The 27,484-nt window shown below is 38.8% G+C and overlaps 2 protein-coding genes across 2 annotated transcripts in view; one reads left to right on the top strand and one right to left on the bottom strand.

Annotated features, from left to right (window-relative positions):
• Positions 1-63: 63 nt before the first annotated feature.
• Positions 64-15,395, top strand: LOC126975571 (protein tipE). Its single transcript, XM_050823518.1, has 4 exons — positions 64-359; positions 686-764; positions 8,818-8,952; positions 11,358-15,395. The coding sequence occupies exons 1-4, from the start codon at positions 64-66 to the stop codon at positions 11,538-11,540; spliced, it is 693 nt and encodes a 230-aa protein (XP_050679475.1). The 3' UTR covers positions 11,541-15,395.
• Positions 15,387-27,484, bottom strand: part of LOC126975564 (cyclin-J) — a 19,817-nt gene continuing 7,719 nt past the window's right edge. Inside the window, exons 4-8 of the mRNA XM_050823509.1 lie at positions 25,511-25,786; positions 24,603-24,759; positions 22,325-22,424; positions 21,152-21,329; positions 15,387-17,466 (exon numbers count right to left, since the gene is read on the bottom strand). Coding sequence (XP_050679466.1) covers positions 21,171-21,329; positions 22,325-22,424; positions 24,603-24,759; positions 25,511-25,786 — 692 coding nt within the window. The 3' untranslated portion in view covers positions 15,387-17,466; positions 21,152-21,170. The remainder of the gene's footprint in view (positions 17,467-21,151; positions 21,330-22,324; positions 22,425-24,602; positions 24,760-25,510; positions 25,787-27,484) is intronic.

Below are 27,484 nucleotides of genomic sequence, written 5' to 3' on the forward strand. Positions count from 1 at the left end.
CGTTGGGTTGGCGCATGGCGAGGGGTCCCCTGCAGTCTTCGGGCGGCGGGACAGGCGTCAGTCATGCGCGGCGCGAGCGGCAGCTCGGAGCGTTTGGTGGGCGGTGCGAAGAATGTTCGGGGGGCGCGGGCCCGGCTGACGCGGCTGTTGACGGCGTCGCTAGCAGCCGTGTTGGGCGGCGGCAGCGCAGCGCTGCTGTTCCTGGTGCCGCTGTACGCGGACCCGGCGCTCAGTGCGCTGGCGGCCGACTTCGCTCCCGCGCCCGCCGAGTGTGTCACCGAGCGACGCGACGAGCGTCTCGGGCTCGACAACTGTACGTGGGCCTCGTGCCGCGAGGGCTGCACCAGCGACGCCTACAGGTCATACCTACTCCCCCGCACCATATAATAATAATAACCTAAATAATAAACATTTCACCTGGTGGAAACCATATCAGCTGATCGTATTATTCTTGTTAGAACCGCGCTTTCTAGTTAAAACGTTTCTAGAATGCCGATATATACACACTGCATAACCTAGATGAAACTACACACTATATATTTATCCAAATACCAACGTAGCTCATAGGAGTTCAGTTCAATTTAATAGGGTGGCTATTCGCTGTACTCATTGACCCAGAAAGTGTAGATATAGTTATCCATCGTCGATGTTCGGTGGCAGCGTGATAACAATGATCTCTCGGCAGGTGCCTGCAGCTGCACGTCAAATATCGGCCGCGGTCGCAGGAGGACTGGCGCCCCGCCGTGCTCTACGTAAACATCAAGGTAAGCCGTGAGGAGCGATCAACAACACACAAACAACAATTTCATACTATGTCTGCAACGCGACAGTGGAATCTCACTAGTGCACAAGAAAATAATATTTTGACTGTTTTACATGGCCGGTTCATTACTCAATGAATCAATAGGGAATCAATATGTACCTATTTCGTCTATGTATAGGTAAATATATTATTATAAACTACTAGCTAACCCGACGGACGTTGTTCTGTATATAATAAATAAAATAATGTTTTTATATGAATTTGTCAATAATATACCATAACATCAAAAATTACTTCGTAAAATATGCACCCTGCTGTCGTAATGAAATTGTTTCACAGCAGAACTGTCAAACCGTGCGTCAATAAATTCTCTCATAGACATTATGTATGGACACATCAAAGGAAAAACAAATTAGTTGTTTTTATTTAATTTAGCAACATTTTCCTATTTATTCACCTTTTAAACCTTCCCTGGACTTCCACAAATAATTCAAGACCAAGATTAGCCAAATCGATCCAGCCATTCTCGAGTTTTAGCGAGACTAACGAACAGCAATTCATTTTTATATATATACAGGATGTCCCAAAGTTATGGGACATGAAGGGAAAGTACCTTAAATATCGAAGATAGGCTTTTTTACTGAAAGAAGACTTTATGTTATTTTTAAAAGTTAGTACTTCTGCATTCAAAGATTTTCTAAAAAAATACTTGCCTCGTCTGGGAATCGAACCGACTGAAATGTTAAAAAAAACACCCCTACTTTTATAATGCCAATCGAAAGAATGGCCAAGAACTAATAACTCTTCTTAAGTAACATAGTATTTTAAAAGAAAGGAACAACGAAAAATGAATGTTTTCCTACTTGGGTTGGTACGAATGGACCGATTAGATGGCCGGCCAGATCCCCGGACCTTACACCATTAGATTTCTTCTTTTGGGGATACGTGAAAGATATGCTATACAAAAAACGATACGAGAACGTGGGCGAGTTACAAACAGAATTGTGCCATATCATATCGAGTATTCACCATAAAATGATAAGAAAATCAACAGGCAGCGGACTCATTAAAAGATTGGCGATTTGCGTAAGACAAGAGGGATCACATTTTGAGCATTTAATTAATTAATTTACAAAAAAATACCCACTTAATTGACTACTTTCTTTTAAAATACTGTGTTACTTAAGAAGAGTATTAGTTTTTGGCCATTCTTTCGATTGGCATCATAAGAATAGGGGTGTTTTTTTTTACATTTAAGTCGGTTCGATTCCCAGATGAGGCAAGTAATTGTTAGAAAATCTTTGAATGCAAAATTACTAACTTTTAAAAATAACATAATGTCTTCTTTCAGTAAAATAGCCTATCTTCGATATTTAAGGTACTTTCCCTTCATGTCCCATAACTTTGGGACACCTGTAGATTTTGAGTAATTTATATTAAGTTGGAAAAAAAGTTGCGTTTCATTTTATATGAAATCAAGTCCGTCAAAAGTCAAGTAGTAAGACATTTAGTTTACTGTAACTAAATGTCTTACAGTAACTACCTTCCTATATCGAAGAAGCTAGGAACCATAAATAGAGCACGGCAATACTTCAAGCTAGCCCAAAGCGCAGGTCCGGCTACATATGGAGTAATGCTGTCACCTCTGGTCTGGCTCAACCAAATATTAGCTCGAACCATTTGATCGCTTGATGCAACGCAGAGCTGCTCCAATTGTCGGGCATCCCGTGCTCTGTGAATGGCTAGATCATATCTTGGCGAGACGTAGAGATGTCGCTTCATTGTATGTCTTTTACAGTATTTATCACGGGGAGTGTTCCGAAGAGCTGTTTGACCTGCCATTGAATTTATTTATTTATTTAATTTTGTTTTGAATTTGAATTCAGAAGAAGTTCGCCAAATTGTAGACCACATTATCTTAGCTTCTAAATTATTATTTCTCGATCATATTATTATCAATTTTTTATAAATCTTGCAGTTAAAGTTAGTTAAAGTTTTTTTTGGGTCGAATTAAAATTGTTCATAAATGATTCCTTTTTTTTCTTGACAATTCACGCAAAAAAGCTATATGTAACTCATTTTAAAATTAATTTACTCGATTAAGATCTTCGATGCCGATGCTATCGCCGATCAGATTTTTCTGTAAAGTGCCTTGGTCTTCTGGGGAGTCCTCCGTCGCTTGAGATGATCGATTTTGTAATCGCTCGTTTTTGTGTGAGGTCAGTAAATTTCCGTCCCTGTACTGAGAAACATTTTAGGACTAACATTGGTTATTATAGTATGATGCCAAGAATTTGTCGGGGTAATAACGGATATATAAATATGATAAGGTTGATATTCGAAGACATTAAACACATATCTTCATGCATAAAAAACCAATGCTGAAGCCTTTGAAAATGATAAAAAGCGAATAAGAAAATGGTAGGATAGGACCCATTGGAAAAGGAAAAGAATCTAATTGATCGGCGAATCTGCAAGTCCGATGGAAAAAATAGCAAAATTGTTGGTAATAAAAAGATCTAGAACATTTGTTTTCACACTTTTTGCATATCACCTCAAAATTTATGTGAAAAATTTAAATAACCAACCCTAATTTTCAATTGAAAATTCTCAGGTCAAAATTTCAGCTATTTCAAAAAAGTCGGTGGGGTATTTGTTCGTTGAAATCTACTCCTCAATGGTGTGAAAAAATATACATTTCTATGTTAATGTTCGGAATATTTTATCTTAGTTTAGATTATCTGTGATTTTATCCCATCAAAAGGCATTTCATAGAGAATATAGGTACTGTTATTTCGTAGCAGCAAACATATGGATTATAATTAATGGTTCAGGCAATGACATTCTATACATATGGACATATCATTCGCAGTCTGACAGTGGAACGGCAAAAGTGTGCTTAAAGACAATGTAAGCACACTTTTCTATTTAGTCGTGTGTCAATCAACAAGTCTAAGTGTGCTATAAAAAGTGCTTAAATAGTACATTAACGACTTTTTATTTATTTAATAAGTACACACAACAGAATTACAACAAATACATAATAAACAAAAAAAACTATCAGCTAAATACAAGATAGGCTGCAACTCCACGAGGGTGTGTACTCAGCATGTTCAGCATAAATTATTACTAAACATGCTGAGTGACTCAAAAAAAGATGGTGTGACTTATCATCGGTAAGGTTATTTTATTTATATAAGATTGATATGCCAAAAGCTTAAGTCATTTAATATAATGAATATTTTTTCATTTAATATTGTATTAATTATTGACAGGTCCCCAGACAAGACCACAGTCAGAAATGAAAACAATAGAGTCGTTATTTTTAACCGACTTCAAAAAAAGTGGAGGTTCTCAATTCGTCTGTATGTTTTTTTTATGTTTGTTACTTTCGACTGGGAGAACCGATTTTGATAATTATTTTTTTATTTCAAATCTGGTGCTTCCATGTTCTATCTTACTAGAATTAGATCTATTAATTTGATTGTATAAAAAAACGCAATTATATTTATACTTATTAGTATATTATATCTATTGGTTTGGAATAGTGTTTTTGAAGTCGGTTGTTTATTTGTAATTTTTTTTAAAGGCCTAGTGAACAATGATTAGCAATATTACATTTTGTGTAATTAGAACGGCTTACAAGAACGTAAACGCTTACATACTAGTGCTATTTACACGTTATCAGGGAAGTATGTACCTAGTGATAATTGATACTTATTTACATCGCAAATATGTAAAAGCTAATATGTTTCAGCTTTCCCGTACACGAGATAATGAAATAAATTGGCGCCAGCTGGTAGCAAGAGAGAGATGTGAACTAAATAAGCATATTTATATATCATCACTAAAGAATTTAAGTTTTTTGGATTTAACTTCATTTAAATTTGACAAAACCTGTCATACAAACAAATGCTGTTGTCCGCTTACGCTATATACAAAAAAGATACCCTGGAAAAGATATCTAAGTCCAAAAGACAATTTAATTTAATTTCATGGTACTCAACATTTAAATAACCAGTTTAACTAATAATTATAAGTAAATAATAATATTATATTTGAGTATTAGTTTCTTTCATTAAACCTAACCTTAACTTATTAAATCCAAATCCCTTTAGAACGTAAATAAGTAACAAATATAAACTCAAGCCAATAAAAAAACATACAAACTTTCCCCATTTATAATATGAGTGTTATTTTTGATTAAAAACGTTAAAAACCTCTGACTGAACAGATCTTGATCGGAAAATGGGACAGACTGGCGAACGTAAAACTTATAGCAACCCACGTTTTTGTCTGGATTTAAAAAAATACCTAACTGCTACTCCACTGATACCACTGTCCAAATCGGGTTCTAAATACAAAATACGCAGCTGAAACTGAAATAGTGTTTACATTGCTGCCTACTGACCAATTATATTTTAAACAATTGGAGTAAACGCAGAAATGTATAGACATAATTTTATTTATTTTTATTTATTTAATATTTTTAAGAAAGCCATCAGCTGGTTTTACATACATTAAAATAATTAACAAACATAATTCTTTCGAGCTAATAATAGGCTTCCACATGTACATAGGAACAAGTATAATATTATTAAATCTAACATATTAATTACAAACAAACAACACAAGTATAATTAAAAATTATTAAATAAAACTGCATAAAATTATTAAATAAAATCTTCTCGCACTCCTATCGTCAGTTGAGAGCATGATCAAAAAAGAGTAATTTCATTCCTAATGTTAATTTGTTAATCACTGCAAAATTGTTTTACTAAATGAGCTCTAATTGAATTAATACTGGAGTTAAAGAGATCAATATTATCCGTGTCACAAAAATGATTGAATGACTGCATAGCTCTTAAAATAAATGTGTTCCTTCTTTAATTTGTGCGACAGAATGGTACAGCAAAGATATGCTGTTGTCTTAACATTCTACTAGGGGCTGCCAGACAGATTTGGTCAGTAATATAGAACAGTCAATCATACTTCTTAGTATTTTGATTAAGGTGAATATATCAGAAATATCTCTACGAGCTTTAAGTGGTAGAACGTGGAAGCGCTTGCAGCGTTCTTCATAGCTTAAATTAGGTATTTTAAACTTAAAGCCTAGATATCGTGTAAACTTCCGCTGAACCCTTTCAATTCGATTAATGTGTTCAGCATACATTAGGTTCCAAATTTGTGAACATATTCTAGATGGCTGCGAACGAAAGAACAGTAGAGAATTTTTAATGTTTTCATACTTTTGAAAGGTTTGGCTGTACGTATTATGAAACCTAGTGCTTTAGACGCTTTAATGATAGCCTGATCAATATGTGGTACGAAAGTTATTTTGCTATCATGGACAACACCTAGATCTCTTGTTTTGTTTACCACAGATAGAGGTTCCTGTTTTAAAATATACGTATGAGGGAAAGGGATAGGCTTAGTAGTGTAATGCATGTAGAAACATTTGGATACATTTAGGTCTAATTTGTACACGGTACAATAGTCATCCAGTCTATACAAATCTTCTTGAATGCGTAATGCATCTGTCTTATTATTTGCTGTACCAAAAATTTTCATATCATCTGCAAACAAAAGGTAATTCGAATTTTTAATGAATCGTCCGATGTCATTTATGAAAATTATAAAAAGCAGAGGCCCTAGTAATGATCCTTGAGGGACCCCAGAGGGTATATTTTTCCAAGAAGAGCAGTAGCCAGTTTTCTATCAGAGAGATAAGATTTAAACCAATTGTATAAATCGTCACGGATACCAAGTGCTGTAAGCTTTTTGAGAAGAATACAATGGTCAATTCGGTCGAATGCTTTCGTATAGTCCATGTATATAACATCAACTTGATTACCCTGTACCATTTGTTCAGATATGTAGTCATTTAGCACTGCTAAGTATGTGACGGTAGAGCGTGCTTTTAAAAATCCATGTTGACATTGATCAAAAGCCGAACTAAATGTTTTGTACACTTGCGTGAACACAAGTCTCTCAAGAACTTTTGCAAATAAGCTAAGTTTGGATGTTGGCCTGTAATTTTCTACATTTTCCCTGGAACCTTTTGAACCAGATGAAGTTGGCTGGTGAATATGGTGTAGGCCGTGCAACAATTTGGGATATAAAAAAGAATCGTGAGAAGATCGAAAACTTCGCCAACACGGCTGACGCCGGGACGAGTTTTCGACAAACTATGAAGGTTGGAGAGTATCCTCTTATGGAGGACGCGTTGCATACGTGGTTTCTTCAAGAAAGAGCCCGTAATACGCCTCTTACTGGAGATATTATTCGTCAAAAAGCTTTAACTTTTTATGAAAAAATATATAAGAATGTCAACTTAAAAGCTAGTGATGGATGGTTCCAGAATGGAATCCAGATATGGAATCTTCAAATCCAGATATGAAATACGTTTGTTCATTGTAACCGGCGAAAAATTATCTAGTGACACATCAGCCGTCGCTCCATTTGTCGAGAAGTTTAAGAAAAAAGTTGACGACCTTAGTTTAACATCAGATCAAGTTTATAACGCTAACGAAAGCGGCCTGTTTTGGAGAGTTTTACCTAACAAAACTTATGTTTACAGAAAGGAGTCAGAAGCTCCAGGCAGGAAAGTGTCAAAAGACATGGTCACTATTATGCCCTGTGCAAATGCTAGTGGCACTCATAAGCTTAAGCTGCTGTTAAGACTCCTAGAGCATTCAGAAATGTTAGTCTTCCACTTGTGTATAAAAATCAAAACAAGGCATGGGTAGCTAGAGAATTATTCATTGATTGGTTTCACAATGATTTTGTGCGTGAGGTACGTAAATTTTTGAAAAGCAAGAATCTTCCGCCTAAAGCTGTTCTGTTCTTGGATAATGCACCTGCCCATGGACCAATTTCTATCATTTTATTATTTCTTATCATCTAGGGATGGTAAGATTCAAACACTTTTTATGCCACCTAATTGCACACCGTTACTTCAACCTATGGACCAGAATGTAATTCAGATGATAAAATGTAACTAAAAGAAGATACTCTTGTTGAATGCAGTTATCCGCGATGATGATGCCACTAAAACACTGAAGGACATGAACCTTAAAGATGCGATCTTTAACGTAACTGAAGCGTGGAACATGGTACCTCAAAAAGCGATTCAATCGTAGTGGAAAAAATTATGGCCTTCACTAAACCAAAATTCTGAAGAAGAAGAGTGGGATTCAGAAGACGAATTACCTCTTGCAGAACTGAAGCAAATATTCCAAAGTAATCAGACAGAGTTGACTGAACAAGATATTGAGGAATGGTTTGCGGAAAACTCGGAATCTCACCCTGTAATGACCGATTAAGAAATAATAAATGATGCTGTTTCTAGCTCTGAACAAGATGATTTGGAAATGACCTTTCTTAGTCCCACGAACACCTCAGTGAAGGCTGAAGATGCCCTGAAATAACGCTATTAACGACATTTTACTGAATTTGAGAAAATTAAGAGAAATGATAATTAAAAAAATATAAAATAGCAAGAAGCAAGGGAAAATCGACAATTATTTGATCAATACGTCATCTTACTCTTCCGCAACTGAAAATGTCACAAATGATGAACATGTGTAATAATGTATATACATATTTGTGTTTTTTATTTTTATAATAAATTCACATAACCACATTAAAATAGTCTCTTAGTGTGATATATAGATCTATGATATGTAGACTTTATTTTACATTGTACATGTGTAAAAAGCTCTTACTTCCTATACAAATTCGATAATCCGGCAGTTCCGACAATCCGGCATAGAGGGAAAAAATCGGGTGCTGGATTATCGAGCGCCTACTGTATCTACCGTGACTCATAAGGTAGGTGACCCAACGCAAGCGTTTCATAATAATCAAAACAAACCCTGTTAGATATAGCACAGAGTTAGGATGGATACTTACGTGCTATTATATTTATTCTTCGGGCCCTAAACTTACATTTTCGAGTTCATACGTAAGAGAGTAAAGTAGTTCAATCTATCGGTCCCTAAAAGGCCATATTTTTGTATCGTTATTGCATGTACATGTCTGTGCTCTGGCAGGGCTGTGGCTACCCACCAGCTGTCAACTGCGCCAACTTCACCCGCGACCATGGACGCGTGGGCGCGCGCTACGCGTGCTACTGGTCGCGCGCGGATCCTAGCGTCGTGGTGCCAGAGTGGTCGCGGGCAGAGCAGGTACGTCTCCCACCACCATTACTATGGCTAACACACATTATTTTAATTCTTTATGTATTTTATCATATTGCTATCCAAAATTCTGCGGTTCGACAAAATTTTTTTTTTGTGCCTAGGTAATTTAATTAACAATTTCATCACACTCCATACATTAGTGCTACTATGACATACTTATCAGTTGTTGTCAGCAATTACATTTCCAGCTGAACACGTAGTGCTCCCTCAAGGGTCTCTATTGGAACCGCTCTTGTTCGTCATTAGTTGCGCCTTTCTTTTTCGAAGTTTTATCCAAAGAGCAGGGCGTACAACTGATTGTAATTGATACGCCCTGCCCGTTCAGGAACAACTTCGGATTGTGAGCGGCACTACAAATGCGCTCGGCACTCTGACACATAAGTTATATGTTGTCTCATTTTTTTTTTCTTATGAGCCACCCTTTCTGAGATATAACGATTCAAAAAGTTATAAAAGTTGTTATCGTCATATTATGCACACGTTTCCATGCCACCTATGAGGTAGTGTACTTAGCGCTTTTTTTATAACTTTTTGAATCGTTATATCTCTGAAACGGTGGCTCGTACGAAAAAAAGTATTGATACATTTTTTATAGATAATTTTATGATCTACAATTTTTCTCCGAGGTACTTTTATGATAAACTTACCGTTTTGCTTTAAATCGCGAAAAACTCATTTTTTTGACCTTGAATAAAAAAAAATCCATACACGGGAATGATGGGGAACTTTTAAACATTGTCTATAATTATGTTTTGAACAATTTCACTGATTTTCAGCTTGTTGGGATTTTATGTAACTTCACTCTCATTTTTTGGTCTAAATTGACCGGACTATTATTAATTATATCCACGAATATATCAAAACAAAACTGCTCTGTTTTTCTGATGACATAAAATCTTTGGTCTGCATCAAACATTCAAGTGACGTGAATCATAATAAATATGAAATGTCACGTTTTTTTATCTAGTTCTGTATTTTCCATAGAAATTTAAATAAGAAATATAATATATAAATATATATTTTAAATGCTAACTCCTTGGTAGGAATCTCATCCCTTGATCACTTGCAAAGAGGATGTAAATACTACGTAAAAAGAGGCGGGATTGCCCAGATTAAATTGAAATTTAGTTTAGCATGAAACATGCAGTGATTTGACATAAGTTTGAAATAGTAGCAACTACAGTATGGCTATGGGCGAAGAAGTATAATCAGATCCGTCTAATTTTGAAATGTCGAAATGTCATAAAACATAGTGGATTTCGGATATCTCCGTTTTTTACAAGATTATAGCCGTCATCTGTCAATGACTGCACCTTTTATATAATCGAGTGAATCGCTTTTTTCATTGAGAGTTTTGCTAGGCTAGATCGTATAAATGATTTGAGTTTTCTTTAGTGTTTATTCCGCCAATATTTGTCTTTAAACAATTCGACACGTGCTTCACCTCTACACGAGGCATCCTCAGGACGTGTTGTCTCGCCAAAATCTGGCACGAGATTCTAACTCACTCGGAAACAATAACAATTTTAATATTTTACACACTTGTGAAAAAGGATGTCGCTTAAATGTGTTACAGCAATTAGAAATAATAAAACACAAAAATAACCTGTGTACATTGTTGAATGAACAAACAAATTTAGTCTCATCACCTTTGTTACGTATCTCTTCCGGGGGTAAAACGAATCTCATGCCAGATTTTGGCGAGACAACACGTCTTGAGGATGCCTTGTGTAGAGGCGAAACACATACAAATATTGGCGGAATTAACACTAAAGAACATTCAAATCATTTATATAATTATGGATTTCCGCAAAGTAACGGCCTACTTCAATAAATAGGCTAGATCGTGGGATTTCTTTTTCAGCTCCTAAGCTTGACCAGGCCTGACTTTTTAGTTCGCGGGGTGACATTCAGCACCAAAAACCTCCCATGCTGGAGGCTCCACAGTGTTGCAGTTGTCAATCCCTTCGTTACGTAGGTATTTGACGCAGCTAAGTTTCCCCCTTTGTGCTGGCAGTCATGGCCATGCCGCCATTGTTGTGCGTAGTATTACTTTAATGCCCCGCAGCGAGTGTACGGCCTTATTGAGATCTAGAACGACTAATACTAGATTTCATTCTTTTATTTTAAAATAAAATTTAATTCATTTATACGTCTAGATAGACTATAACAGCTGTGAAAACGTCGAAAAAAATTGAGTTTAGACTTAACCTCTATTTTGAGCAATGCACGCAGACTAACACAAAGAGTCATACAAACCATGAGTGTAAGACGTAGCTAGTCACGCACACTAAAGTATTAAAGCTGGCGTGTTCTTATCGGTGGTCTAAAAGCGGCTGTCTAGACGTGTGAATGATGTAAGAGATATAAGTCGTCGTTGTGGTGTGCAGGTGGGTACAGTGACGCGCACGCTAGCTCTGCCTCTGTTCCTGTCGGGGTGTGCAGGCGTGGGGCTGTGCGCCCTGCACTGCGAGTGCCGGCCCAGGGCGCGGCCGAAGGCCCGAGCGAGACCCCGCGAGCGCCCGGGTCCGCCCGCCCCAGACGTCGCCGCGCCCGGCTACCGGCTGGCGTAGCGCCTTCGCCCGCGACACACACAGACCTACCGGCTGGCGTAGCGCCATCGCCCGCGACACACCGACCTACCGGCTGCCGTCACATCGCCGACAGTTTGTACAAATGGACGCACACGCGCGCAAATTGTTTTCATGCACCATTGTGCGACACACCGACAAGTTACTAAGAAGAAACGATTTGAGTAACTAAAGTTATTATTAGCAAATGTTTTCCAATCTCTAAATATATACTTACAGTTCAGTAGTAGCTACCTAGAGTTTCGTCACATCACAAATCCAGTCGATGATCTCGTTACATTGACTTATGATATATACCTATGGGCAGAAGTGCCGGTTGCCAATATTGCCGTTTAACACTGTTTTTTTTTAAATACAATTTTATTTTATTCTATCTGCAGAGTGAATTGAAAAGAGAACTATTTTAGGTAACAATTTAAGAACTATGTAGGATTTACAAGAGGCGTGGGGATATTCCTTGTAATTTTATCACTTTAATATTATACAGGTTAAATATATTTTTATGTACCTACAGATTTAGAATAGTTGGACCATAGAATGTTACAAGTGAATTATTGTTTCTCTTTTTGCCATATGACGCTTATAACGGGGCCTCAAATGGCGCCTTTAAAATACTTGTAGGTTGGAAGGTTAAACTATACCTATATGATACTACGATTATATATGATACCTACAAAACTACTAATGGACAAAAAAATCATTCATATAAGAGTGGACACGCACTTGAAAACATATTAACTGATACTTTTGATTCATAACATGTGGGTAATACTTTCAGACAATTATATTTTATGATCGATTACTTAAACTACAAAGGAATATAATATTATTAATTATATACTGTCTGAAAGTATTAACCACATAATAAGAAACAAAAGTATCAGAGCGTAGGTTATGAACGCACCTATGTGTGAAAGTGTAACTATCCGATATCCGAACATGTTAAAAATAAAATATTTATTGTCTATGGTGTAAAGATTATGTTGTTCACAGAGTAAAGTAGCTACAGGGTAAAAATATCCTAAGGCCTAAAATTCTAACCACATTTAAAAAATATGTTTTAACTTTAGGATTATATTTATTACAAATTATATTTTAATAATATATTATGTATTAATATTGTAAGTAGTATTGTATCAGATAATCTAGCAGTTTAACTGTATATTCAACTATTGTTATAAAATTTAATATTGTCTTGACGCACATTAAACACTTCTACTTAAAAAAATCGAAACACCTTTGAAGTTTGGTTGCTATGAGCTTTTGTAGTTTTTCCTTTTATACAAGAATAATAAATATGCCACATACACGGACGAGTAAAAAAAGAAGGACTCCGCGCTGTGATATTAGCATAAATGCTAGTGTGTTTGCGGTTACGGAGGATACCAGTTACACAATTTTTTTCCCTTAAATATCATATATGGCCACAAATACTTTTGTAGTATTGTTTTTACACTTTTTCACAACGCACGACGAAATTTTTAAAATATTTTATCGCGACGCAAACTGATCTGTCACAGACGATGGCAAATCTTATAATGGCGGCCGATCGGCTTGTAGTAGTGTGTGTGCGTGGGGCTATGTATTGACACGATTACCGGCTTGTTTTGGTGCTTCACTGTTATGTAAGGTGACATGGAGTCCTTATTTTTTTACTCGTCCGTGGCCACATATGAGCTGTCGTAAAACGAATATTGACGTATTAAATTAAAATTAAATTCCGCCTTCATGTTTAGTTCAGTAAATATGTTATAACCCTTTGAGAAGAATTTTTAATGTTAGAAAATGTTTACTGAGTATCTCGTATTCCCCCGGGCTTTAAGACGGCTTCCATGCGGCTCCTTATGGAACGGAGAGACACATGCTGTGTAATGTTATCCCAGTCTTCTTGTATGTCTGTTTTAAGCTGGCTAAGCGTCTTCAGAGCAGGACTTGCCTCTTCAACTCATCCCATAGGTATCCTCAATGGGATCTACCATATGTAGTCTTCTTGCTGGCCAGCCAAAAAGCGTAATACCGACATCGCTCAAGTATTCATTTACAAAGCCTGCCGTATTGCCTTACATAAAAATGACATTAAAAAACTTCTCCAGTAAACTATTCGCTGTATCGTAGCCAATCGATGACGGTAAGCGAGATCCAGATACAAAAACAAGTTTGTTTTTTTTTATCGGCGCTTCGATCTCCCCAAACTGTCCATGATCCGCCACCGCAACTGAATTTCTCCAATATTGCAGCACTGTTCAAAACGCCCTGAATCTCTTCGATACACGTTTCTTCCCTAGTTATCATATAGCATGACACACGTCAGCAATACAAAAATTGCTTCATTGAAAGTATAACCAATTGTTAACTACTCACGCCCAAAATTTAGCTTTCAGACCACGCTCCACCAATCATACAACAGACAAACCTCGAATCTCGCGTAGCCGCTGCTGTAGTTAGTACAATAGAAGGCCATTAAACACGAGTTTTTAATACCCTTCATTATAATGTGTATAATCACAAACTACCATTTTGCAAAAAATGTAAATTAATGCAGATATTCCAACAAAATAAACAAGTCTCTACATTTATTTATTAGACGAAATTTTAAATAAAGTACTTAGTTTTAATAGTGGTTCACATTTTTTTTTATTTCAACCCAATTTTGTATTTAAATGCCTAATACTTCCAGGACTGTTTCGATTTTTTTGATGAGAAGTTTAGAATTTATTTAAGGTACAAATTGTGTGAGCATTGTAATAATAATGAACGCAGGATTTAACTAGTTTAGTGAGTGAAGTGTGAGTTGTTCTATGTTAACGTTTTGTAGGTAGGTGCTATATGTTACACTCACCACTGCAATGTTGAGCGAAGTGCATTTAAATGTGATTTGGTCTTTCCCGGTGATGTCCTTGTTTGGTGCATGAGCAACGGTCGATCAGAAACTGAGTCGCTTAATAATTGTGTTGATTAGGAGACAGGTTTCGTATCGTTGTTCATTTTGCACGGACCTTATAACCTCTTTTTACTAGAGAAACAACAGGAGTACAGAACAGTTCTGAGCATTTTCTGACTAATGTGCAACGCCTAAGACTTTGCCATTGCGAGGAAATCCTTTACGACTAAACCCAAAATTTTTTTTTATAAAACACCGTTTGAAGGATTAAAACGCGTGTAATTAATTGTAACTGTTTTTACATTCGTTTTTGCGTAATGTATTTTTTTTTATTATTATTTTTATAATCCGACGTTTTGTGACATTTTCAGGGGGTTGCCAAAAAGAATTTAAACACTACGTTCCGTGGGGGCTGCGGTTGACAGTAGTCGAGATAGTTTTTGTCACAATTGTCATTATGAAGTTTAGCGTCATTTTTTGCCTCGGAGGTGGTATTTGTTGTAGGCAGATGGTTTTTGGCACAATATACTGACGGTAGAAGAGAACTTCTACTTATGTAAAAACAGTTACAATAACACAGGTTTTGAATCTTTTAAAAAGTAATTTATTTAAATGTGTTACACTCGCTCTAATCAAAGAAAATATAATAATTTTTATTTAAGTGTATAATTTACGTCCAAGCCAAACGGCTTGGACGTAAATTATAGCTAATTTATTCTCTTGCAATTTTAACAGCACAAACGTACTGTTAAAATTGCAAGAGAATTTAAACATTATCAGCGTGATCGACATCGCACAGGTATTATTTCTTTAAAGAGGTAGCAGGGAATGTTCAAACAGTACCTACTTGTGAAAGCACTGGCTAACACCTGCCACCGCCATCTCATCATTGCAGGGCGAGCTTTTATACTTCCATAATCTCCAGGAGTTGTTTACAATAAAACACATTTTATAAAGTGATCAGTTTTATTTCACGTCGCCCAGTCCTCCCTGCTCGCTACACTATGTCTCGTGTCAACACGTGTCATACACAGTAGTTATGTCGATCAGTCTTAAGTCCACAATATTATATTGTGTATCGCTCGCTACTCTCAATTATATCTAAATACATTCTGAGGGCGGGTCGGCTCATGTTTTCTGCTAAATTGATGGTATACTTAGTAAATTATTTGGCCGTAATAAAATTATAATCTAAATTGAAAGACGAGCCGGCCCGCGTCGTCTCTTATGCGGTCTTCCGCTCGTGTTAATACGGTCGCTGTGTGTACACACACACACACAGCAATCATATTGAAACAATAAGCTCGACCGCGCTCACACACACACGCACGATGGATGGTAACACATGTTATAACTTGGTCGGAGCCCGGAGCCCGACCATTAACAATATTAATTTAATCTAATACTTGTATACATCGCGACGGTCTGTCCGCGCGTTCACATTTATAATGTGTTGCGACGAACATAATAAGTTATAAACAATCAAACACAACATAGTTTATACCACAAACTTATAATATACTAGCGTATAGTCAAACAATGCGTTTGAGAGACTGTGAGAGAGAGAGCAACATCTATACCGGAGACAGCAAGAATCTTTAGAAAACCGATTTTGATTGCCATGTCGTAAATAGTTAACCAAACTTGATATGACTTTAGTATTATGAATAGTTAACGGACAGCTAACACACACATTGACAATTATATACAAATGATTTTCAAAATCTGGCACGAGACTGCCAGATTTTGGCGAGAGAACACGTCCTGAGGATGCCTCGTATAGAGGCGAAACACGTGTCGAATTGTTTTAAAAACAAATATTGGCGGAATTAACACCAAAGAAAACTTAAATAATTTGTATAATTATGGATTTCCGCAAAGTAACGCCTGATTCAATAAATTTTCTAATTATAGTTAGTCCAAATTATCGGAGTGTCAGTTCGTCTATACGCTAGTGTACTCTAAGTGTATGGTTTATACACAGTAGGCTCACCCGCAACGCGATGAGCGGAGATCGGTACATTATCCTACACAATAAATAACTTCGCTCTGTAACCATATATACATACAAAACAGTCAACAGTCTAGTCATTATAACATACAGGGGCGTGCATTGGTTTTCCGGCAAGGTAGGCACTGTGGATCTAACTAGTCGTAGTTGAGCTTTGAAATATGCAAAGATTTCTTACCGTAGCTATCTAGTATCTAGCGTAAGGAAAAATTTTATGAGTGGATGTTCAATAGAAGTTTTAGTTTATAGAAAATTTAACTAAATTAACTTTTTTTTTATGGAATAGGAGGACAACCGAGTTAGGGTCACCTGGTGTTAAGTGATCACCGCCGCCCACATTCTCTAGCAACACCAGAGGAATCACAAGAGCGTTGGCGGCGTTTAAGGAAGGTGTACGCGCTTTTTTTGAAAGTACCCATGACTTGAACAATATTTATTTAGGTTTATAGCGAGGTAGGCACTGCCTAATTGCCTATATAAAATGCACGCCCCTGATAACATAGTATTATGTACAACACACAGCGTATCGATACGATCGCCGCTCGCAGCGATAACATCTGACACAACTGTTATCTCTTATCTCCCGGGGTCAGGCACCACCCCATACATCTCGATATAACGATCAACACTGCATCAATACATTTTTGATAACAACGCAATTTTACCTAACTTAACTAATAATAGACAGAACAACAATACAAATTAATTCACACAAAATGAGCTACAAATGTTACATAAGATCACAAAAATAAATATACTCGTTGCACATAATAAATATCTATTACAGTTAACAGGTTAAATGAATAACATTTATTCGACATTGAGAGGCTTTCATTAGTTGTAATGTGTTACACAAAACTAGCTTGATATCCTGAAGTACAACCTCAAAATTATTTGGTTACATTTGATCCAATAAATTAAGCAACATAAGTCGCACTGGACATATGTATAAATACAAACAAAAAATGGTCGACCGCGATGAGCTGACTGTAGTACTGAGCCCCCACCACCTCCACCTGCACACAAACCGCTCGATTACAAAACAGTTTTTTTTTTATGAAAATATTGGATAAGACGAGCAGGGCGTTCAGCTATTGATAATTGATATGCCCTGCCCATTTTAATGCAGTGCTGCTTAGAATTATTGAAAAAACCCAGTAATTTCACTAGCTACGGCGCCCTTCAAACCGAAACATAGTAATGCTTAAACATTACTGCTTCACGGCAAAATAGGCGCTGTTGTGGTACTCATAGTCAGCCAGCAACCGGTGCAAAGGAGCACTGGTATTTATCACACATTTGCTCAATATTAACACAATACAAGTGATAGAACAGTAGCTTAACTCAGCAGTCTCTTTTTATTTTATACCAACGTCTGGACTGAGCGCTAGGTGTTGGTACATACAAAGATACGACACGACGCGGCACAGCTATTTTAACTCGGAACAACGTCCAGTCTCGGCGGCAGCGTACGGCGTCGCAATCAATACTTTTGTCTCTCCAAGATTGCTTAGCAGCCGTGTAAATAGTGTTTATGTGTGAGTGCATCGATGTTGTATGTGTTGCAGTGCCCCAGTAGAAACTCCATAGACAGTATAAACTCGATTATCAGGCCCTCAGTTATACGGATTCGCGATTATTCGGACTACCAGCCAATTACATACCTACAAGTCGAATTAATGCAAGCGTGAACGTATCGGAACTGGCATTACACCATCCTATGTGAATTCATCTCATGATGAGGCACTTCATGCCTTGGAAACAGCTCTGAAGTTGTTTGAAAAACAAACAGAGTAATACTGTGGGATAACTACAGCTGAAACGAATTCGTGATATAGCAGCAAGGAAGAAAAAGTGGCTTATGTCAAATAACAAATACTAAATATCGTAATCAAATTAAAGTTATAAGTTCATTTCATACCAATTACCAAATGAAAATTATGAAATACATTGTGAAAATAGATTATATGTATATACCTTAATATTTTATTTCATAATTAAGGCTGCTACTTTAAGGATACTTTAGTACTATGTATGGATGTAAGCAAAGAAAATATAAATGTACATAATTAGGTGTATACTTTGTATGCTGGAAAATGTACCTCTAAATAACTTCTTAACTCCCCAATCCGGCTGGTCACCGTGGGGATAGAGACCACACCCCCCAGTTTTGCTCACAAAAACCAGAAACGAAAAAAATAAAATGAATAAAGAAAGGAACACAAGTATATACATAGGAACTCTAAAAACAAGAACACTAAAAACACAAAAAAGATTATACGAACTAGAACATGCATTAAAGAACATTAAATGGGATATAATCGGCCTGAGCGAAATACGAAGATCTGACGAGCAAATCGAAGAATACAATGAATATATATTCTATTACAAAAATAAAACCCCAGGTCTTTATGGAATTGGGTTCTTGATAAAAAAATACCTGAAAAACAACATCCAGGAATTCATTGGAATCTCAGACAGAATAGCAATACTCAACATTGACCTGTTTAGTAATAAGCAACCTATTTCTATAGTGCAAGTTTATGCTCCAACAGAAAATGCAAAAGAAGAGACAAAAGACGATTTTTATAATAGTCTAAAACGAACTATGGAGAATTTACACAAAACAGTGATAGTAATGGGAGACCTAAATAGTCTAATCGGTAAACGCAACAGCAATGAAAACAAATGCTTAGGCTTATTTACATCCGGAAAACGAAATTCAAATGGAGAGAAACTAATTGAATTTGCTCAAGAATATAACTTACGGATAATGAATAGTTTTTACAATAGGAGACTTCAACATAAGTGGACATGGATTTCACCAAACGGAATTTTCAAAAACGAAATAGATTTTATACTTACTAACAATCCAAATATATTTTTGAATGTTAATACTATAAAACAGCTAGACTTCAACACTGATCATCGAATGGTGCGCGCCGAAATCAGGACCTGCAATAAAAAACACTCAAGAAAACACTTTAAATCTGGCGGACAGCGACCAAATATACCTGTACCAGATAACATGTTGGAATATGTTAAAACAACACTAAAAGAAAAAACAAACGCAATACAGAACGTACTAGAACAGTATGATGTTTTAGTTAACGAATTAAAAAAAGCAGAAAAAACACTCAGCTCAAATAACCTGATAAAAGATAAAATTGGAAAAGAAACCCACGACGTAACATAGAAATAAGTATACTAAGGATTAAGAAAAGCGATAGAATAAACTTAAAAGAAATAAGAAAAAGGACAAACATTGCAGACGTATCACAAACTATTAGTAAACTCAAATGGCAATGCGCAGGACACCTAATACGAGGCAAACACGAAAATGGGCCAAAATAGTAACAGAATGGTATCCTAGAGAAGGAAAAAGCCAGAGAGGGAGACCGAGTCGTAGATGGAGCGACGATTCAAAAGATGCTGCTGGTGTGACGTGGAGCAGATCATGTCATGACCGAGAACACTGGAAGAGCCTGGGGGAGGCCTATGCGAAAGCAAAACAATCTGTGCCGATGTCTACTGCAAACTAAATGTAAATCGAAAACTATGTAAAGATTGTTATTAAAGGCTATTATTAATTATTAAATCGAGTTTCTACTGTAGTTTGATATCAGAATTAGAAATGTATCCATATTTTTTTATGGAAAAGGAGGACAAACGGGTCTCCTAGTGTTAAGTGATCACTGCCGCCCACATTCTCTTGCTGGGCTTTGAGGAAGGTGTACGCACTTTTTTTGAAGGTACCCATGTCGTATCGTCCAAGAAATACCGCACAAGGCAGCTCTTTCCACAGCTTTGTAGTACGTGGAAGAAAGCTTTTTGAAAACCGCACTGTGGAGGGCCACCACACATATGGTGGGCATGATATCCTAGCTTGCGGCGTGTCGTGCGAAGGTGGAAGTCGGCAGCCATTCCATCAGGACGTCAACAATCAGGTGTTATTTCATCTGATGTATTATCATTATAAACTCTCTCTTCCAAAAAAGTCTCGTACACCTTCCCGAAAACCAAATGAGCCTCATTTCTCTGGTTTTGAAGAATGTGGGTAGAGGTGATCATTTGGACTCTCATACATACATCCATAAAAAAAAGAAATTTGACACAATTTTAGTTTTAGATAATACTCTCAAAATCGTTAGTAATTAAGGAATTTATTTAAAAATTATTTTAATAATTTTTGTTTATTAATACAAATTGTACATAATGTAATACTTAAAATCATACTCTGTGAATGATAAATAAGTTATTATTTTTCCTACTGTCAAATAGCTTATTACACAGAAAACGTAGTGGATTGATTTCTAAGCACAGAAATAGATTTAATACTTGACAAATATGACTAAATAATTATTTAGAGTCAAGATTAACTAAACTATATCGTATCTAAAATCTGGTAATACAAAACACCTCAAATTTTCATAATATTTGATTCATAAATTTTATTTTTACATTTATTTGTAATGGTGCAATATAGCATTTTAACTAGTTTTCTGATAACTTTTAACACGTATTCTTTGCACCCAACCTTTCTATCTTGAGTTATTTCTAGGTAAGTAACCTTGGAGATATTACCACTCTATTAATATTTACTTGTAAGCTACTGCTTAGCAAACTAGCCCTTGCATTAACACGGAATATAGATGGCGGCAATAGGCATGGCGGGAGCATCATACAACGGTGAGGACTCACATCGCGGTTACGCGCACAGTCACTGCACGGTCTGCGAGTAGTGGGCGTGACCGGCGACGCGATATCGTTTTCGCTCCACATCCATGTCCGCGTCTCGGCTGCGCTTCACCGCCAGGTTGGTCGCGGGTTCGATGCTAGCTTCGATCAGACGACTCGTTCGACACGCTGCGAAGTCGCTCTGAACCAAACAATCATTGATACAGTATATCAGTTCCCATCTATGACATCAAAAATAAGTGACAAAGTACTGCGAAGGCGGCGATGCATGATAAAGTGCTTCTTAACATCTTCATCCACATATTGTATGATGATAATCTCTAAAAGATTAAATTTCCAAAGAATTTCGCTTCGCTATCGCTTTTAAGCAATTACCCTAATGCCAATGTCAGAAAAAAGTTTAACATGCAATAGAAACAGTGCAGCACATAGAACACAGACTTTGGGAACTCCCAGGGTTCACCGGCTTCGGGTTCGGACGCGCAATACCCGACCACAACGACCTGTTTGCTGCGCTGAGTGATGAAGCTTCGAGAGAAGCGCCTTATGCCATAAACAATCGAAGGCCTACGCAAACTAAATGCCAGGTTGTTTCTCTATATACCAAAAGATCGGCACCCGAATGGCCACGGCGAAAGTAGTAATGTTAGTCGTTGATCAACTGGTGACCCTCTTGTTATACCAAGAGCTGGCGGTAAGGTATATTTTCCTGATTTTAGAGAGCAGGGAAGTAATAGCACGTAATACGCCATTTATTAGCCACATTCGAGCTGTCACCTTTTCTAGGGATAGGATGGACAAGGACTAGCTTCAATGAGATTGAGTCTACGCTTTTGGGCATTAAAATTTAAATTGTAAGGCAGATTTAAAAATAGTATTTTAGGTGTTTTAAATGTTATGCGTTCTCATATCTTTATTCTGCTAAGATTTGTTAGTTACTAATACGCGTCCTGCACCGAAGAATCGGCCCACGCTGAAACCCCAAACCGAACGACCGGTTTTATGATGCCAATTAACCCGGTCGTTCATTTAGACAATTATGGATTTTTCTCGCCTATTTCAATACTTTTCAGAGGGTCAGTTGCATAACTTAAAAAACTATTTAAGTGAAACACAGTGTAAGTTAAAATTATCACAATAAACATGAAAATATAATATAATGAGATAGAGACTCACTGTTGCGTCGAAGCGATCGTGCAAGTCGCGGGCGGGGGCCTGTGTTTGCGCGGGGTGATACTGGCCGTCTGACTTCTCGCGTGTCTTGATCTGCATCATCCTGCGTCACCAATGGAGGTCAGAAACATATACTTGTTTGGAGCAGAAAAGTTATACAATTAAAAGCACAATTTTATCAAAAAAGTCTTAGCAGCACGAAGGTGTGTCATCTGTCAGCAACAACCAGTGCGCTGTGGCTTATCTCTCGGCATACCGTGAAAATATGCGCTTAGGCCGAGAGGCGGTGCGTTTAATGGCACAACAGACACGAGGTGTCGAGCCACTTAAATACAGAACTGCACCGTGAGTTTTACCTTTGTTAATATTTAAGAAATATTGTTCATAAATTACTTGTAACGACGTTCACAAAGGGGCGAAATATACTAAGGAAACAGCAATTTCCGAACCTAATTCGATATAAAAAATTATATAAAACATGTTATAACTGATAAATAAAGTAACATTGTCAAGCTGAAATATTATTTGTTGTTGCTTAGACTTTTTTGATGTGTGTACGAAAAAAGTCCAATGGTGCTTCGGTGGGCGGTGGCTCAGCAGGTTCGCTTCAATTGTATAACCATGGTGCAGGACATCTACCCGAAGGGACGTCGACTGACTCTTGTCGGCCTTTGGTCATCATTGCCGTGCGCCACTTTAGCGGATGTGTTTGTGGGGGGAAATAGAGGTAATACTGTTTATGAAATACATGAACTATAGTAGTTTACAATGTGGATGGATATTTTGAAGTAATGATTGATGCCCGACTCAACTTTGAACACCAAGCAAGTGTTGCTTTTACTACTGATGCTTCAGCAGGTAGGTGTGCAATTTTATCAAGGCCCTTAGATCGGTGGCACAAAAGCCAGGACAAGGCATCACTGAAGTCATTGGTCGCGATTGTGCTTAGACATGGAGTTTGTATTTGGGCTGACGGAAAAAACTCAAGAAACAAGAAGAAAGATCGGATCAAGGTATAGGCTTTGTGCCTTTGGTGTTGTTAGTGATTTTCGCATCATGTCAGATACGCTACGAAACCCACCGATGCCTTCACGCACCTACATTCTCTGATTTGTCGCATAAATAAGTTGAGTAGGACATCAATACTCACTCCTCACTATCCATCAACATTAATATAACCCACTAACTCTTAATACATATTTATATGCAAAAACAATTCAGTTGAGGAACTGAGGTGTGCGGTACTGTACGATCATTGGTTACATCTTGACGTAACCTAAAAAAATACTGTTTGAGTATCGAACAAATAATTATTTTAATAATGTAATTTAAGTCGATTCGCCCGATCAGCAATCTTAACCGCGTAAGGTGAGCAGTTTACTCAGAGCAGCAACCGAGTGCTTCATTATATCAGCTCATATACATATTGACTTAATTTTGTAGTAATTGAATAAAGTCATAGAAATGTGCTAATTGTAACTATCTAGTAGCGACCTAATACAGTCTATTAACTAATATGTAAACCCTACAAATACAGTCAAAAAAATCAGTATATGAATGTATTTGATTTTCATAGTGTGGTGCTTTAAAGAGTTCGACCTTTTATAAGTTATAAGGCCGCTGTAAATATTGGATAAATAGTTGTGATTCTCTCTCGTTTGCCCCAACTCTCAGCATTATAATTTCAAACTGCTTTCTGCTAGAAATTAGCACTGCTTTGGACTTGTGTTCTGCCTATTCCAGACACTGACTGATTTTATACTTTATTGTGGTATTTCGCCAGCAAATAATATATTACACATGTGTTAGGATTTTAGGTGCGTAGGAGTGTAGGTGCGCAGCAGACGTGGGGGTGGGGGGTAGGTGCGCAGCCGACTCGGGGGTGGGGGGTGGGTGAGGAACTGACTTGGGGGGGGAGTGTAGGTGACGTGGGAGGGGGGAGTGTAGGTAAGTAGCTGACGTGGGGGGGAATGTAGGTGAGGAGATGACGTGGGAGGGGGGAGTGTAGGTAAGTAGCTGACGTGGGGGGGAATGTAGGTGAGGAGATGACGTGGGAGGGGGGAGTGTAGGTAAGTAGCTGACGTGGGGGAGAATGTAGGTGAGGAGATGACGTGGGAGGGGGGAGTGTAGGTAAGTAGCTGACGTGGGGGGGAATGTAGGTGAGGAGATGACGTGGGAGGGGGGAGTGTAGGTAAGTAGCTGACGTGGGGGGGAATGTAGGTGAGGAGATGACGTGGGAGGGGGGAGTGTAGGTAAGTAGCTGACGTGGGGGGAGTTGTACCTGTGCAGTAGGCGGGCCAGCGGCGCCACGCGGTCGGGCGGGCGGTGCGCGCGCGCAGCCAGCCAGGGCGGCCAGGCGGGCAGGCCGAGCGCAGCCCGCGTGCACGCCACGCAGGCGCTGCCCACCACGTCGCTCTCCAATACAGTCAGCCGCACGTCTGGAAAGTGCACCGTACATTGTTAGCATCGCCCACGACCGGCTATGACACTATTGACCATATCATACACTCGAACTGCTTATTATTTATCAACGAGTATATAGTGGGTGGGTCTGCCAATACATAATTTCGTGGTAAGAAAAACGAAGGAAAAATTATTTATCGTATTAAACCGTTATTTATTATGAAATAGAAGAATGAACGGGCCTATGGTGATCTAGCAGATGATGAGTGGATATTACCAGTCTCTTAGGTGCACTCTTTGAAGGTCTATTTGTCTTGAAGAATGAGTGTTTTTTCGTACAAAACGACAATTTCATATTTTAACCACTAAAGTCTTAGATATTTCTTTAAAAAAACAACTAAACAAATATCTAAAACTCAAATTAAATTAGTCCTATATAAAATGGATTGTGTCATCCCCAACTACTAGTCGACCACCTACTTATAGGTATCGACTGAAAATAAGTTTATCCTAATATCAATTTCAAAAATGTTGAGTTACTTGTTGGTGAGATATAATTTTTATTTTTTGCATTCTATTATGTATATATTAATAATAAATTCATTTCTCATATGAGGAAAAAAATGATGATCCCTGTATTCAAATCGGGGGCAGAAACAGTGAGCAGATGTTATTTGTTACGAATAATTTATGAAGGCAGACAGAACAAGAGTGTCCCAAAAGTTTCTTGAAAGCTGCAAATTTGTAATATATGTATTTAGATTTCGCATGTGGGTTAGCAGTCACCTGAGAGCGTCAAGTCGAGGTAGTCGTGCAGCAGCCGCGCGGCGTCACGTCGCAGGCGCGCGGGGTACGAGCGTGGCCCGGGGTCGTCGCCCCGCAGCAGCTGGGGCGCCAGCAGCGCCGCGAACGAGGCGGGCGTGGGCGCCAGCAGCCGCCAGCGCGCGTGCGAGCCCACCGTCCACTCCACCTGCCGGAACGTGCGCCCGCACAGCGACACGCCGCTCGCCTGGCACAGCGACTTCACGGTGGGCGCGCGGCTCATTTTCTCCTCGCTCTTGGCTGCCAAATGATACAGATTATAAATTATGTTTCGTTTTATTTTTTATGAAAATAAAGGCCGAGACGGGCAGGACGTTCAACTGAGATGGTAATTGATACCCCCTACCCATAAACAATGCAGTGCGTATAAGTGGTACAGTTCACTGAGTGAAATGATATATATAGTTGTTGTAATGCCAAACTAGGTGGCGCTGTTCAGTTTTACAACACGCTATTGAGATGTTAGCTTAAGATGCTGTGTACAGCAATTTTTATGTTCTTAATATTATTTGTAGTGTTAAAATATAACGATAGATGGCTCTTTCTGACAATTAGCTCGCGCCTTCGTTATTCTTTTTCTTATTAGTATAATGAATACGAATCTATGTGTTGTTGCGTCGTCGCATTCTCGTCTCGGCCCCCGCGCCGAGCAGACTACTTCACGCGCCTGTGCTCACGCTCCGCTACGCCGCCACGCTACGCCCAGTGCTACGCTACGCAGCTCCGCTACGTGTGGTACGAGTACGTATACTACGCCAAGTTCGACTGGTTACGTCGAATTCGTTCCGGCCCGCAGCTTGCTTACAGCAATTTTTGTTGTAGTAAGTGAGTTGCGTGCCATCGCGGTTGAGCTGAAGGATACCTAACGGTGACAACTAACTCGGCTAACGTTGACCCGGTGCGTTTCTCAGGCCTCCTGACCTGAGAGAAACCGGACGACCCGATCCCATTGCACTTGGGCTTTCCCAAGGGTGACGGTTCGCGGCTATAACCATTAGGGATAGCCGCGTCACCACTTCCAACCCCCGTTGCTCCCTGCCCTCGGCGGGGAGGCTTCTTCAACAGTATGGCTCCATCAAAGGACCCTCGCAGCGCCCTCATAGTCCAGATTGCGGCTTTGCTTAAAGCCGCAAATATCAAATTCGACCAATCGCTAGCCGATAGCCTCTCCTCCGTGGTCAACACTCCAAGTCAGCCCCTTGCTGACTCTCCCGCGTCCCCCGATGAGCCCTCCGCTCACAAACCCGCGCCCGAGGACATGGAGTTCTCCGACTCCGCCTCCTGCGGCCGAAAGCGGCCAGTCCAGTCCTCCTCTGAGGACTCTGACAACGGAACCGTCACTGGCTCCGTTGTCAACACCTCCCGTTGTCCATCTGGTGAACCTTTCAAACTGGTTCAATCCAGGAAGAAGCGCCAGTCCAAGCGCTCAGCAACCACGTCGGATAACGTACTCTCCGCGGTAACCCCTGTTCCTCTAATGTCTCTCGACATTAGCTTGCCCGAGGTCTCTGTCACCTCTTCCATGAAGCCAGCCACGCGCTGCACGCCTGTCCTCCCTGCTAATAAGCCCCCACCGCCTATCTTCATACGAGACAAGGCAAAGTGGACTTATGTTGCTCAGCTCTGCGCCGACAAAAAGGTGCAATACACCCGAGCCACAAACACGGGTGAAGCCATCCGCGTAGTCGTCCCGACTACGGAGGACTTCCGAGTCCTCACTCGCCTCCTTACTCATAAGAGTGTGGCTTATCACACCTATGCGCTCCCGGAAGAGCGCAAAGTGAAAGCCATCCTACGTGGCGTCCCATATGAACTCCCCAGTGAGATCATCCTAGAGGACCTGACCAAACAAGGGTTCAAGGCCGAGGCTGTACACAAAATGTACAGCCGATCCGGCAGGAAATACCCATTGGCTCTGGTCATCCTCACCAATGTCCC

This window comes from Leptidea sinapis, chromosome 36 (assembly GCF_905404315.1).
Source record: "Leptidea sinapis chromosome 36, ilLepSina1.1, whole genome shotgun sequence".
Classification (NCBI taxonomy): Eukaryota; Metazoa; Arthropoda; class Insecta; order Lepidoptera; family Pieridae; genus Leptidea; species Leptidea sinapis.

Excerpts from the sequence above, each read along its gene's own strand:
- LOC126975571 (XM_050823518.1), top strand. The coding sequence starts at position 64 with ATGCGCGGCGCGAGCGGCAGCTCGGAGCGTTTGGTGGGCGGTGCGAAG. Across the intron at positions 360-685 it reads TGCACCAGCGACGCCTACAG|GTGCCTGCAGCTGCACGTCA; the intron begins GTCATACCTACT and ends ATCTCTCGGCAG. Across the intron at positions 765-8,817 it reads TGCTCTACGTAAACATCAAG|GGCTGTGGCTACCCACCAGC; the intron begins GTAAGCCGTGAG and ends GTGCTCTGGCAG.